The sequence below is a fragment of the Condylura cristata genome, unplaced genomic scaffold, assembly GCF_000260355.1.
Source record: "Condylura cristata isolate star-nosed mole 26May11 unplaced genomic scaffold, ConCri1.0 scaffold00016, whole genome shotgun sequence".
Classification (NCBI taxonomy): domain Eukaryota; kingdom Metazoa; phylum Chordata; class Mammalia; order Eulipotyphla; family Talpidae; genus Condylura; species Condylura cristata.
In genome coordinates, this window is record NW_004567117.1 from 31,813,140 (window position 1) to 31,826,420 (window position 13,281).

Sequence of the window (13,281 nt, forward strand, 5' to 3'; positions counted from 1 at the left end):
AATCTCCTGAGATCGACAGTTACTGTTTGTTCTTAGATATTTAGCTTTCAGTACTTTTGGAAATGCCTTCTCATTTCTTTCTCTATTTTTTATTTTTTGGGGTGTGTATATATGGGGAAGCATTAGTACTAGAATTAGCATTAGACTCAAAGTCAGTGAGTGAGTATTGTAAATCTGAGTATTTCAGTGTTAAATTTCTTTAGAATTTCAGAAGTGATAAGTCTTAGACCTATCTCCAATATTTTCTGGGTAATTTTCCTGTACTTAAGCTACTAGTTTTGTATGTTAAAGCTTAAGCAGCAGTGACTTTAGAAGTTTCAGCAGTGGACACTGGGGTAGTTTGGTAAGCTGGGAGGGCTGGTAGGACAATTACGAAAAAGAGTACATGAATTTGAGTGAATGAGACAGACGAGCCTGCTAACTGGAATAGCTTGAAAAATCTTTTTTAATAATCCCCTCTTAACTGTAGCTTCATGTTCCACAGCTTTACTCATTGTTATGTACAGTTAGATCTTTTGAGAGATTAGTCAAATAACTTTGATTACTGTATATTATAGTTGTTCTGTTTTATTGCTGTTCATCTTTTATTGTGCTTAGTTTATAAATTCAACTTTAGGTATGTATGTCTAAGGGAAAAAAATGTAGGGTTTGGTGCTATCTGTGGTTTTTGGCATCTACTAAGGGTCTTGGAATGTATCCCTGGAGATAAGGTGGGTGGGTGGGGGTGTTGCTGTATGGCTTTATTGTTTATATAACTATATTGGAGATAATTTTGTTAATTAAATGACCATTATTAGCTTGGATAGGATTTTGTCCTTACAATAGCTACTCTTCAGAAAATTTAAGTTGCCAGACAACACATCAGAAATGAAATACTGACCTAAAGTAATTCATTGCTTTGCTAACTCCCTCATTTTATGTTCACCCCTAAGTATTGGTTTGCTCTCAGTAGCCTTAGGCATTGTCACAAACTTAGGGGAAGTATATGTATATTTCTTCTTCTCTACCTGTTTGAAAGTTAGTTGCAGTGTCTATCTCCCTACAAAGCCTGAGGTTTCATTTAGTAATACTACCTTATGTAAATTACCATACTTCCTTGGGTTTAAGTTTATGCTGTGATAATGCTGATATGGCAGAAGGGAATCACATTATGCACATTCCCGTCATACCACCTGGAACACATCTGCATTTGAACAAATGGGGCTTAATGCTCACTGCCATAAAGGAGACTATACACCTGGGGTATATCTTAGGGAGGCATCTTAATGAGAGGGTATTAGGAGCTAAACTTTGGTTAAACAACTTGGAGAGGGTCCAGAAAAGCCAGGGTCACCCTGGATTGGATGCTCTCTTGAAGTAGGGACAAGTCTTTGGATATCTCAATATAATCCTAGCTATGGGTGCAAACTGGAACTAGTCTATTGCTGCAACTAATAAAGAGGCGGGAGGCGCTGCTGGATTAGCCGGATTAGCCAGGAGAGCTGCTGATGGTTGGCACAGAGATCTTTGTGCTTAGCTTGAACTGTGAACTTCTGTTAACCTCATTTTCATTAGTCACAGAGTGACTGCCTGATGTTGGTGTTTTGTCAGGCTGTGTATGGAAGGGGAACATCTTAGCCTGGCTGCAAGAATCAGACCCTTCTACCACCCTCAGTCGTAGTCCTCCATGTCAGACCAGGACCGATGACTGACAATTTTTCCTTTCTCAACTGTTACTTGATAAGTGTATTTCATATGACAGGTGGCTCTTTGCAGTTTTCCTGGTGATGCTTTGAAGACAAGCCTACACTTGTCTGATTTTGAGGTGAAGTAAAGGCTTTCCTGAAGAGTGAGGTGGCTTTTCCATCTGTCACCCAGTGACTTTTCACTGACAAGTGTATTGTAAACATTATTCTGTATCAAGAAATATTTCCATAGTGGTTCCTAATGATGGGCACTTTGGGGCACCATTTCTGGAGAGGCCTATTCTAGGCATTGAGGTGGGGCTGGTTAAAAAGACTTCTAGCTTCTTTGGCATGTGCTTTCTAGGCAAGAAGCACTTTACCCATGTTTCTGTCTAGATGTTTCATTATCTAAGCTTTCTATTCTGTTCCGTTGGTCAGTTTTTCTCTCTCTGCCAGTCCCACACAACCACAGTTTTAGAAGTCTTGATACCTATTAGAAGCTACTCCCAGCCCCCTCCACTGCTCTTCTTAAGGAAGGAAGGGCTTTTTTTCTGCCATATAAATTTTGACATTAGCTTCACTAAAAACTGTGTTGAGATTTTGGTGTTTATAGATCAACTTGAGGACAAGTCCAAAAAAAATGAATTATTTGTTTGTATACAGACCTTTTAAATATTTTTTTTTCAATGCTTTACCATATGCAAAAGTGATGCATGAGATTATCTCTGGGCATTCTGTTCTGTTCTACTGATAGCTTTAAAGTAATTGCTCAATATATCTTGTTTTAGCAAGTTGTCCCCCCACTCCCTGGCTTAAGTGATCATGATGCATGTTTGAATATTGGCCCCAGAATGAAGTTTCTCAAGAAAGCATTAAAAATAAGCCTTCTACGCAATGGTATAGCTGTAGCTTTAAATTCCATTTAGATTTTGGCACACCACTTTATTCAAAAGTATTTATTTCCAGAAATTTTTATCCATAGTTAGGTATTACAGTGACTATTACAAGCATTTTCTATAAACAAAGGTATAGTTTACAGATTTGTTCAAAATGAAAAAATAATTTTATCAGTAGTATTTCTTCTATAATGTCAGATTCGCCCCTGAATATGATGTGAACCCCTTTTGAGAGTCAGTCCTTGATCTAAACATCAGTTGGTGGCAAATGTTATTTACAACTCTGGGGTTGCTCTGATACAGTATCTCCTTAAAAAGTAGTTTCATTTCTGATTGGTTACATTAGATTTTTTTTTTTTTTTTTTTACAGTATCTCCTTAAAAAGTAGTTTCATTTCTGATTGGTTACATTAGATTTTTTTTTTTTTTTTTTTAGTAACGCAATCTTTAGTTATCTTGTGACTTTTGGTAAGACAAAAAATTGGCATTTAACCACTAATTTTTTTATATCCCTAAAATTCAAATTATGGCACCAATGAGTACAAAAAGTAATTACGCCTATTTGGCTCATGCAGCAAATTACTTTGAAAAATCAATTGCAGGGAAATATTTCAGGAGGAAAACTATAGGGTCCTACCCCATGCTGTCAAGTTTTAATAAATGTTTGACAATAGGCATAATATAAGTGCTTCAGTTTAGGATTCCTTGTTGCTTTAGAATTAGTCAAATATATAAACAATAAGTTATATGCAAAATAATATTCTAATTTACTGGCTGTTCTAATCTCAGTGCAGTAAGTCTCTAAATATTTGATGAATTAATAGCACTGTTAATTTTTCCTAAGTTTTCTAAGTTGCTAGCGTTGTCTTTTGTTTTGCATTTATAAATTCTTAAACTTTAGTACAGGAAAGGCAGGAGAAGAAACTCCTATTGACATGCTCCATGGAAAAGGGAAAACTATGTTTTCCTTTGGTTCTGATCTGCTTGTCAGGTGATGCTACAGGTACCAGTAAAGCTAACCAGTTAGGATGGCACAGGGAAAATGAATACATATAGGAAATGTGCTTGTCAACTTCATAATAATCAAGATGTACATAACACATAACTACAGGTAAACAGAAGGCTCCCATATAATGCTTCAAACACAAGTTGTTTTATCTATAAATATTTCATTCTTAAGTAATCTTTAAAATGCTTACATTTCAGAGGACAAAATCAAAACTATCTTGATGTTATGTTAAACTTTAAAATTCTTCCACAGCAACATGTATTTCAGAGAGATAATTGATAGTCAGTTATCTTCATAACTGCCAAAGGCACATAGTGAATAAAGTGTTAACTAAACTTTAAGTATTAAAAAATAAGGACATCTAGTATAGAGTTCAAACTTCTATGTTGCACTATGTTATTTAAATGAAGTCATTGCTTTTATGAAGTTGGGCAATATGAGTTGAACTGACTTTAAAAAATGCAAAGAATAAAAACACAAAACATTCAAGTTCCCCTAAAGGTGGTACTTCTAGTCTTCAGAAGTTAAATAGGGCAGATCTAAACATTAAGCAGCCAATCTACAACAGTATGTTTTTAAGTGGATATAAATTAAGTACTGTTCCAGTGAAATACCATTATCTGTTTTAAAGGAATTAAAGCATCTTAGGCTATGTAGGAAACTGTTCATGGTCTCTCTCCCACATCTCCAATAAAAACAGGCCAAGCTCATATTTTAGTTAGTCCTTGATACCTAGTAATTAGCCAGTAACAGTGGACAGCAATGAGCCAAAGAGATGGAGGGAATGTGGATACCAGACTATGTAAGGACAGCCTTGGAATCACTACTTACCAAACTCTAACACTCAAGCAAGGTATTTTTGGTTACCCTGAAGACTGAGGAAGATCCTTACATGAGAGACTCAGTTTTAAAGTGCAGTAAAAAGCAAATTATATTAATTATATTAAATGCCTTTAAAAAGAGGTAGCCATAGACCCAATTGGTGTAGACTGGCCTTCCAACACAGTCAGCATGTGCAGGGTGTATCCCATGGTATAATTGGAAAAGAAAGGACGAACTGATAGACCTTCGCAAACCCCAGAGAAGCGGGGATATGTAACACGGAGCTAGAGGGGAAAGTGCCGTTAACATTGACCTGGACATGACAGGCAGCAGGCTTCGTCCAGGTGTTGAGCCTTGTACTGCCCAGTGGGCAAGGGGGTTGACAGAGAAGGCGGAGGGTCAAGATGTAGGCATGAACATTCCTAGTGTTCAGAGTGTGTTGTTTTAAGTTGAGAGGCCTAGTAACCAACTGTGTGTGTGTCCTACTGTGTGTGTGTGCAATTCAAGGAGAAATCTGGATGTGGTAATGTTCACAAATCATAGAAAAGAAGCCTCTGTGTCTGCCCCTACTGAGAAAAAATTTACTATTATCTACCAGAAATGGAGAAAAATACTAAGTAGGACATCAAGTATATGTAATGTTTTCTAATTGAATGTCGACTTTTGAGAAGTCTGCTGCAATGTTATCACAGAATTGTTCTTTTAATCCTTATTTCAGAGCAGAGCTATTTGATTTTTAAGTGATACTTGAAATTTAGGTGGTAAATTTGGAAAAAGTTGAATAACCAAAAAATTTTTCAAATAAAGTTTGCTTTCTTTTCCAATTTTGGTTATCTAAAATTACTAGTATGTGATGCTCTTAGGAGGTTTAATGGCATTAAGGGGTAAAGGCTTTCCTACTCACTTCTTTGACCTTTAGGTCTGTAAATAAAACAAGTTATCTTTTCTAGGGTTTGTGAAAGTTTGGTTTACTCAGTAAGTGTGCTAACATTGAAAGCAAAGAATATCTTGCTCACAATTTAAGTTAGGGACAGCCTCATTTTTAGCATAACTCGTGGGGCAGGGTCTTCTAATTTTGTTTTAGAAACCAATAAGACATTTGGTCTAGATGTCAAGTATTTCATTTCCTTTTTACCACCAGGCATTAAATGCCTTTGGGAAACTGCAGAATTCATAGGTCTGTTCATGTTCTCAAACATTTCCCCACAAACTCAGTTGTTCTTATAGTTTGTCAAGCTTGGGGAAATATCACTACTATATATGACAGTATCATTTGTTAAAAGGCTACTGAAGACAATTTACAAAATTCAAACATTATATTCAGCGATCAAAACTAGGAAGCGTCCATTTTATAGATTGGCACCTTTTACATGGCCATGGGGACTGCTTGGTGGCTATAAATTAAGGTGTGATTCGTCTAGAAGGAAGTCATACTTAAAAAAATTTTTCCATACTTCCATATTTCTCTTCCATATTTCAAGTGTTTTTATTCTGAGCAGTAGGTACAAAAGTCTCTTACTGTGTAGTTCAGCACGCCGCACAGGCACTCAACCTCTGATCTACTTTGGCAGATTGAACAGATCTTTACATTGGCTTGACTGTTGGGCTCCTTGCTTCACTGGAAATTGTGCCAAAGTTGGGAATGTGCAATTTTAGACTTCATTGAGGAACTCCAGATTGAGACACGCTGGGATGTGGATTGAGTCCATGGTCAGAGAAGATGGATTAAATGGAAACAAAACAGGAAACATATGCTTGCAGTCTAGCAGCAGCTGCTGGGGGTCATTGCGCTCCTGCAGTTGTGCCTGTGGGGAGACAGAGCCAGCACAGGTGACCGCACACCGGAGAGGGGGCTCGGCGCCGGGGCCTGGGCCCCTCTGTCTGAGGGTTTTAGCAGAGAGGACCCCTAGTTTAGGCTTGTTAGAGATCAGCTAGCTTTGACACTAACCTTCTTCTAAAATTTTCATTTAGGGGAGAACAAAAACCCACTGCAGACTCAGAGCAAGTGGAAAGGCAGTGATGGGCTCAGGAGACAGCCACCTGGGTGAATCCCTGCGCCTCTCTGTGCTTTAGTCGTTTAAAGAAATGGGGGTGTGTGGGACTACACCAAGCGACAGTGTAGGGAGCTCTCCTCCTAAAGTAACTAGGAGCTGGATAAAGTAAGGGGTGTTAGCAGCCTCTGAACTGACTAGAGATTACCACAGGCAGGAGAGTGTTGACGAAGGGATAGTCCAGAGCGTAGGTGCAGGAGCCAGCCGTGGTCCTCACTCCTGGTGCAGGAGACCTTGACCAGCTCTCTTGGGATGCAGTGGTTTCCCCCAGGGGATCGATGGGAAAATTTAAAGGAACACACCCCCTCCCTCTCCTCTCTTTGGAGCCGGACATTTTTAGGATCTTAATCGAAGTGAAAATTCTTAGATCACTAAAAAAGGTTCAGCAGCAGTCTTAAACAGGCAGAAGAAAAGATCAGTGAACAGAGCTTGTGGAGCTGTGAGACGCTATATAAGACGGGGTCTTTAGAGGAGAGAAGAGGAAGGGCAGCAGGATATCTGATGAAGTCTGCCTGCACACCCCCATGTTTGTGGGCCATGATGATGTGACAGGTCATTTGTCTATACCTTACCAAACTCAAAGAGGCTCATTCAGAGGCACTTTACTGTCAGTCAATAAGAACCCAACAGAGAAAATCTTGAGCGCAGCAAGGCTAAAGTGACTGATCACATACAAGATATCCTTAGTAAGATTAGTTATTAAAAACCTTGAAGGGAAAAAACTCCTGTTAGTCAAGAATTCTGGATCTGGTGAGATTATCCTGCAAGAATGAAGGTGAAATGAAGTTTGATATTTTTTTCTTCTTTGGGGCCAGGGCCCCCTTTATTGCTTCAAATAGTGGCAGTGTTTTGAGTGCTGTAACATTCTAGAAGCTGCATCAGTTCCCTTTTTCAGAGAAGACACAGAGGGATATATTAATCTGCTAAACTTGGGATGTGGTAGCTGACACAAACACTCATAGCATAGCACCTCTGTTTTTCTTCAGCTTTTAAGCCGTGAGATCAATCAATATGCAGTAGCAATCGAAAAGTGCTGGGGAATAGGTTTTAGGGTGAAATCAGTGCGTGTGGAGGATCGTGGGGTGGTGAGATCTAGACTTGACGGTGGACAACAAATGAAAAGCATGGTTTAAATTCTCAGGTGTTACTTTAAAAACACCCACGTATTTGGCATTTTCAATGATGGGCCAAAATTTGAATTTTAACAGCTTGGAAAACTAGTTTGAAATAGGAAAAATTTAAAAGGGGCAGGCTATTGAGGGATGATACCGAGTGGTGGCTTTGTGGTGAGCCCGGCAGAATGGTGTCTTCAGGATTGCACTGAGCGATCACAGCAAGGTGTACGTGAAATGTTCATATTCCTTGAGGTCAGATGTAAGGATTTAGAGAACAGAAAATGGAACCAAAAAGTTAAATATCTATGTGGTACATATACACAATGGAATACTCCTCAGCAACCAAAATAAAATAAATAAATAAAAACATGCCTTTTGCAGCAACACGGATGGAGCTGGAAAAGATCACGGTTAGTGAAATAAGCCAGAAAGAAAAGGAAAAATACCAGATGGTTTCACTCATAGCAGGAATATAACGGAACAGGCGAGAAAATTATGATGAACAGCTATATGCCAGAGACATTTTGTGGGGGGAGGGAAATGCACTGGACTATGGTGATGACACATGGGTGATGGGAAGCCAAGGGGATTGCAACTGAGATGGAAAAATGCACAAACATATATAAAAATATACTATTATAAAATGTAAAAAAAGTTAAATATCTAGAGGCCTTTTGCTGCTGAATTGTAATAATGTAGGTATGATTTAATTATTTAAAATTCACAAGGTAGTCATTTCACAAGAAACTCCTCAAATTTGTATGTTGAAGGTCAGCATAACCTGTCCTTACCACCCCAACAAATGGCTTGCTTTAACAACTTTTATTTATCAGAGATAAGGTACTTGGCAAGGATCGTTTTATCATTTCCTTTAAATACTGTCTAGGGAGAAACAGACATAAAAACAAACTGGCATAAACAGCTTAAAAAAAATCCAAAGTGATAGTTTCTGATAGAAATCACTGGATGCTGAAAACTATGGAGGAAGGCTCAGAATCTGGCTGTGTGTGTCCAGGACTCACTGGCTAGCTCGCCTTCCCTTCCCCTCGTGTCCTCAGCTGAAGTCTCACTTGGCACTGTTCTGTAACCTTTGGCCTAATTTTTTTTTTCCAAACAGTGCTGTTAATTCATAACCAGTTATAGCATTCCCTCTACTGTGTCTTGCATATGTTTAAAACCAAGGAAGACTGTCTCCAGTTCTCCATAAAATTCAGATAAGAGTCAGATAACTCAGTGGCTGCTGTTCTGCTCCTCCCATTTCAGCAGCTGACTGTTCTTGGATCCTTTCTGTCAGATGCCTGCCTCTTGAGAGCGCCCTGCTTGAGAGCGTCTATCTGTAGCAACCCACTGCCTTTTCCCCACTGCCTTTTTGAAAGCACCTTCTTCTCACTTGGCATCCCTCCCTTTGCCTTTAGCCTCTATTCTTGCTGTTTTACCATTGCGGCCCAGGGTTCTGTGGCTCTTTCTAGAGATCTGTAGATCGCTACACTGACTTCCTGTCAGGCCCTCTGACAATATCCGAAGACTCTTTAAAGGAAATAGCTTCTTACATGAAGGCCAAAGTTCTCAATGTCTGGTAAATCTTCAGTTTGATAGCCCTTCTCTTGCCTCTTCCTCTGGTGATTTTTTCCCCATAGAGTTTGTTTAAAAGGTGATTTCCACATTAATCTTGGGAGAAATATTCATGTAACAGGTGCTCAACTCTAGGGAGCTCAGCTGTATGCAAAACATTGCTGTAATCTTCAGATTTAAACAAATCATTTGCCTAATGTTTTTTTTCAGACGTATAATCCTAAGGGCAAATAGCGTTAAGTCCCAGAAACAAGATCTAAGCCATCAAATTGTTTTCTTAAAATATTGTTTCTTAGTAGCCTTTGTAGACAGAACTAATATCCTATTTACTGTTAATTCCATTGGTGCTATACAGTCATAGTATGCTATAGCACATGAAATAATATTTTGGCTGTGTCTAAAATCTGAGCAAGAGATTATAAAAACTCAGTCTTTTGTGTACTTATCAGAAGTTAACCACTGGTGGTAGAGTTCACAGCTATCTAAAGGGAAGACTGAATGTAAGTTCCTTTAGCATGCAATGAACCAACACTTTACTAATAAATAGAAGCAAGGTTAAACTCTAAACCTCAAATTTCCTGTATTAGTTTTAGACTAGAACTGTATAAAATTGATATGTGAAGACTCACCTGGATTGTTCGTATAAAGGCCACTGTTACCCGTTCTTCAAATTCATTCAGGGGAGTATAAAGGTTTAAGATTTTGACAATCTGTTAGATTAAAAAAAAAAAGTTTAGACCAGCGCTAGAGGAACTTTTGAATTTTCAAGAGCCTGGCAGTGGTGCAAGTGTGCAGTCCTCTGAACAGGACTGCCTCAGACGGGCCGGGCTGGCACCCACCAGTCCACAATGGGTCTGCAGACTTGCCTGCTGTGGCTGATGCCTTCCTGTTGCCTCATAAAGTAAGGACTTTATCCTCCTGGAAAGTAGAATAACCCTTGCCTGCCTCCTATTAATTTGGTAGAAGTATCTTCACAAAACAATGCTAGTTGCATTAAAAGGGGAAAATGTCTGTAAACTTACCTATTAACATACTGTGATTTAAAAAATTTTTAAGAACTTGTTCATTTACTTATGCATGCATGAACTGGGGTACAGGCCAGAGGTGTGGGGGTGTGTGAGAAGATTCATCAGAGGAGGAGGGAGAGATCTGCTGTACCATGTGGGTCACTGAACTCCCTGACCAGGGATCAACTCATGCTGCAGTGGCTTGACAACACTGAGACATTAACCCTGTGCCACCAGGTAGACCCCGAATGACACAAGCTATACAACCTCTATCGACAGACACTGTACAGGTGGAGGGGAAATGCTCTGAAAAATCACTTTCCACGCTAACTAATGTTATGACCTCCCTTTTTTTTTTATCAAAATATTTTTATATTTTTTTATCAAAATATTCTGAGCAACCTTCAGCTTACAATTGGATTGCCTCAGCCTCAGGAGGTGCTACCTGGCCCTGATGAACAAGTACTGCACCAGAGTGAGAAATTCCTCTGAAGTCAAGTGACTTGACAACTGGCTGATCAATAAAAGCAAAAGGGCTGTGTCTGCAGTCTCTCTCACTGCCGGATGGAGGAGAGCCCAAATCTTACCACTCTACTATCTCACCTAGCTTTCTATTCAGCTTCTAAACAATTACTCAAACTTCCTACTGTCCGGCCTTTAGATGTGGAAATTCATCCAGGATGCCTGTTTTAGAACTAGTCAGGTTTTCTACCTGCTACACTTCAAAGGAATTCACAAAAGTCTTCTGGCTAGTCTTTCAGGATTCTACTATTTAGTCTTTCTGTCACTATTCAGACTAATTACATTTTCTACTGTCTAGACCTCAAGGAAACTCACTTAAAACCTTTTAACAAGTTTTTCAAAGAACCTTACCTTAATTTGATTTACAAGAAATTTCCTCGTCTTGCCCTCACTTTACTTTACCCCCTAGGATGTCTCTATGAGAATGAAAGCCTTTAATAGATAATGTTTAAGGGACTTTATTTTGGTTAATCTTCACTGTGGTAAATATAGTAAGATTAGTCTTAAACTTTGTGAATCTATGTACTTGTTTTAACCTTGATAGTTTGACTTTAAAAATGTTATAATCTCAACTGAAGGTCAAAAGGAACCCAGACTATTCTTAGTAAAAAAGGTGATTGTGGTCTCAGCCCATTTCATATGCTAATGTCATCCCTTTGCCTGCTTGAAGTATATAAAATAAATCTCTGCTAAAGGTAGAGCAGGAAGACTTGCACCCAACTCCCATTCCCATGTCTTCCTCGCGTCCTCTCCCCTTTTCCCCCTTTTTCTAGGAATCTCTGTTCCCCAACACCATTCCCACCTTGGGACCCTGACTATTCTGCCCCCCCAATAATCTGTGATCGGAGACAAAGTCTCCGACACCCGAAGGTGATTTTCTTGAAAGTTTAGTTAGTGGGGGAAGTAAGGAAAGGTATGTTTAACTTTGTAATACTGAGTTTGGATTTTGTGTTCCTTTAAGGTGCTGGGCAGAAGAAGGTGTAATCTGGGATCTCCGACTTTCTTGTGCTGGTCTTGTTTTGTACAACTACCTCTTTGGAGGCATTTCTAAATATAGCACACTCAGGAGGAAAGGTAAGGTTGCCTTGTGTGTGAGCAGGCTTGATCTTTATAGATCCTGGTAATCTCTGTACCCGAGTTGTAGAATACATACAATTTGGGGAGGAAAGGGAAAGGCATATTTAAGTGCTTCCAGGTTCCTTATTTAAAATAATATAAATGGATTGCATGAAAACATGACTGGAAATAAGTTAGTTATATAGAAGGCAACTTTTTAATGCCTGATGTTGCCAGCTTTTACCTAAGTTTGATGTTTTGTGGGTTTAAGACCTTGTCTTTTGAAGTGAACAGAGAGGAGGGGCCAAAAGTTACAGGACACCAGTGACTGTGGCATCTTCTTTCGCAGGCCAAAGTGCTCTTTGGTTCAGCCAGGGACCTTTCACACAGAAGCATTCAGAACTAACTCATTAGGGGCATGTTGAGACTCGAAGTACAATAGCAGACCAGATCAGCGATGTGTGGTCTGTTTCAACATACACCTGAAGTGGTGTGAGCCCAGTGTGGAAGCAGGGAGCAGCCCTACCTGCTGGGTGCTGAGGGAGGTGCACAGCGAGCAGATGGCCTCGGCATCCTCAGGGGTTTTCTTCTTTAGCTGCAGGAGTTGGGCTGCTTGGATCAGAGGTTCCATGGTTTGGACTGCTCCACTCTGGTGAAGGTTTCTTCCCCGAAGCCACTCCTCAAGTTGACTTATATTGTACCTTGGATATGGGCAAAAGTGAGCAGTGGTAAAGCCACCTGTCATGTTTATGTTATCGCTTAACTAACTAGGGTTGTCCTTCACATCCTCGTGAGTTCACAAAAGCTTGTGAAGTGCCTGGTCCTCATTTTGTGGTGATGAACAGGGACTTAAAATTCTAGCAAAGAGGAACTATTTGAAGTATCTGTGTAATAAGTTAATGGAAAAAGAGGCATTAAATATGCTGCGTTGAAAACAATTTAGACGTTCATACATATTTTACTTCTATGTGGAACTCTGAAATGTGACTTGGGAAACAAATCAGGAATTTTAGCAGCAAATAAACGGGTTGATGGATTTGAGTCATACTGCTGTGACAAGGACTGTCAGATTTGAATTTCACTCTCACAGATGTCTTGTGCTTGACTCTGCTGCTGTGCATGGGACCCCTCCATCCTGTGGGCCAGAGTGGGCACCTCTGTCCTACCTGAGTTGCATGCCTGTACTCCAGGAGCAGACATCCTTCCTCAGAAGCAGGTTGTTGAGAGTCATCGCGTTGATCACGTAGAAGAGCTGTTTGAATACCTGCAAGATGATCTCAGGGTCCAGGCCCTGGTCGCACATGACTGTATGAAAGGCATTCATCTGGCGGATGATGGCTTCCAGGCAGTATACATTGTCTCCATCCACCATGCTGGAGGAGCGATTCCGGTAGCCCGTCGGTTTTACACCAGAGAGACCCTGAATGCTCTCATTTTCCAACATGGCAGACACTGAAAGACAAGCATGATTTTCTCAAAGGAGATGTTTTTGGATCACTCAGGACTGCAAGTGTTCAAACATCTCTTCCAGACTCACTGCACAGCCAGGTAACTATATGTCATTTCTT

At 39.8% G+C, this 13,281-nt stretch overlaps 1 protein-coding gene across 1 annotated transcript in view; it reads right to left on the bottom strand.

Annotated features, from left to right (window-relative positions):
• Positions 1-5,862: 5,862 nt before the first annotated feature.
• Positions 5,863-13,281, bottom strand: part of MYO5B (myosin VB) — a 132,691-nt gene continuing 125,272 nt past the window's right edge. Inside the window, exons 34-37 of the mRNA XM_012725752.1 lie at positions 12,880-13,165; positions 12,240-12,414; positions 9,758-9,838; positions 5,863-6,195 (exon numbers count right to left, since the gene is read on the bottom strand). Coding sequence (XP_012581206.1) covers positions 6,043-6,195; positions 9,758-9,838; positions 12,240-12,414; positions 12,880-13,165 — 695 coding nt within the window. The 3' untranslated portion in view covers positions 5,863-6,042. The remainder of the gene's footprint in view (positions 6,196-9,757; positions 9,839-12,239; positions 12,415-12,879; positions 13,166-13,281) is intronic.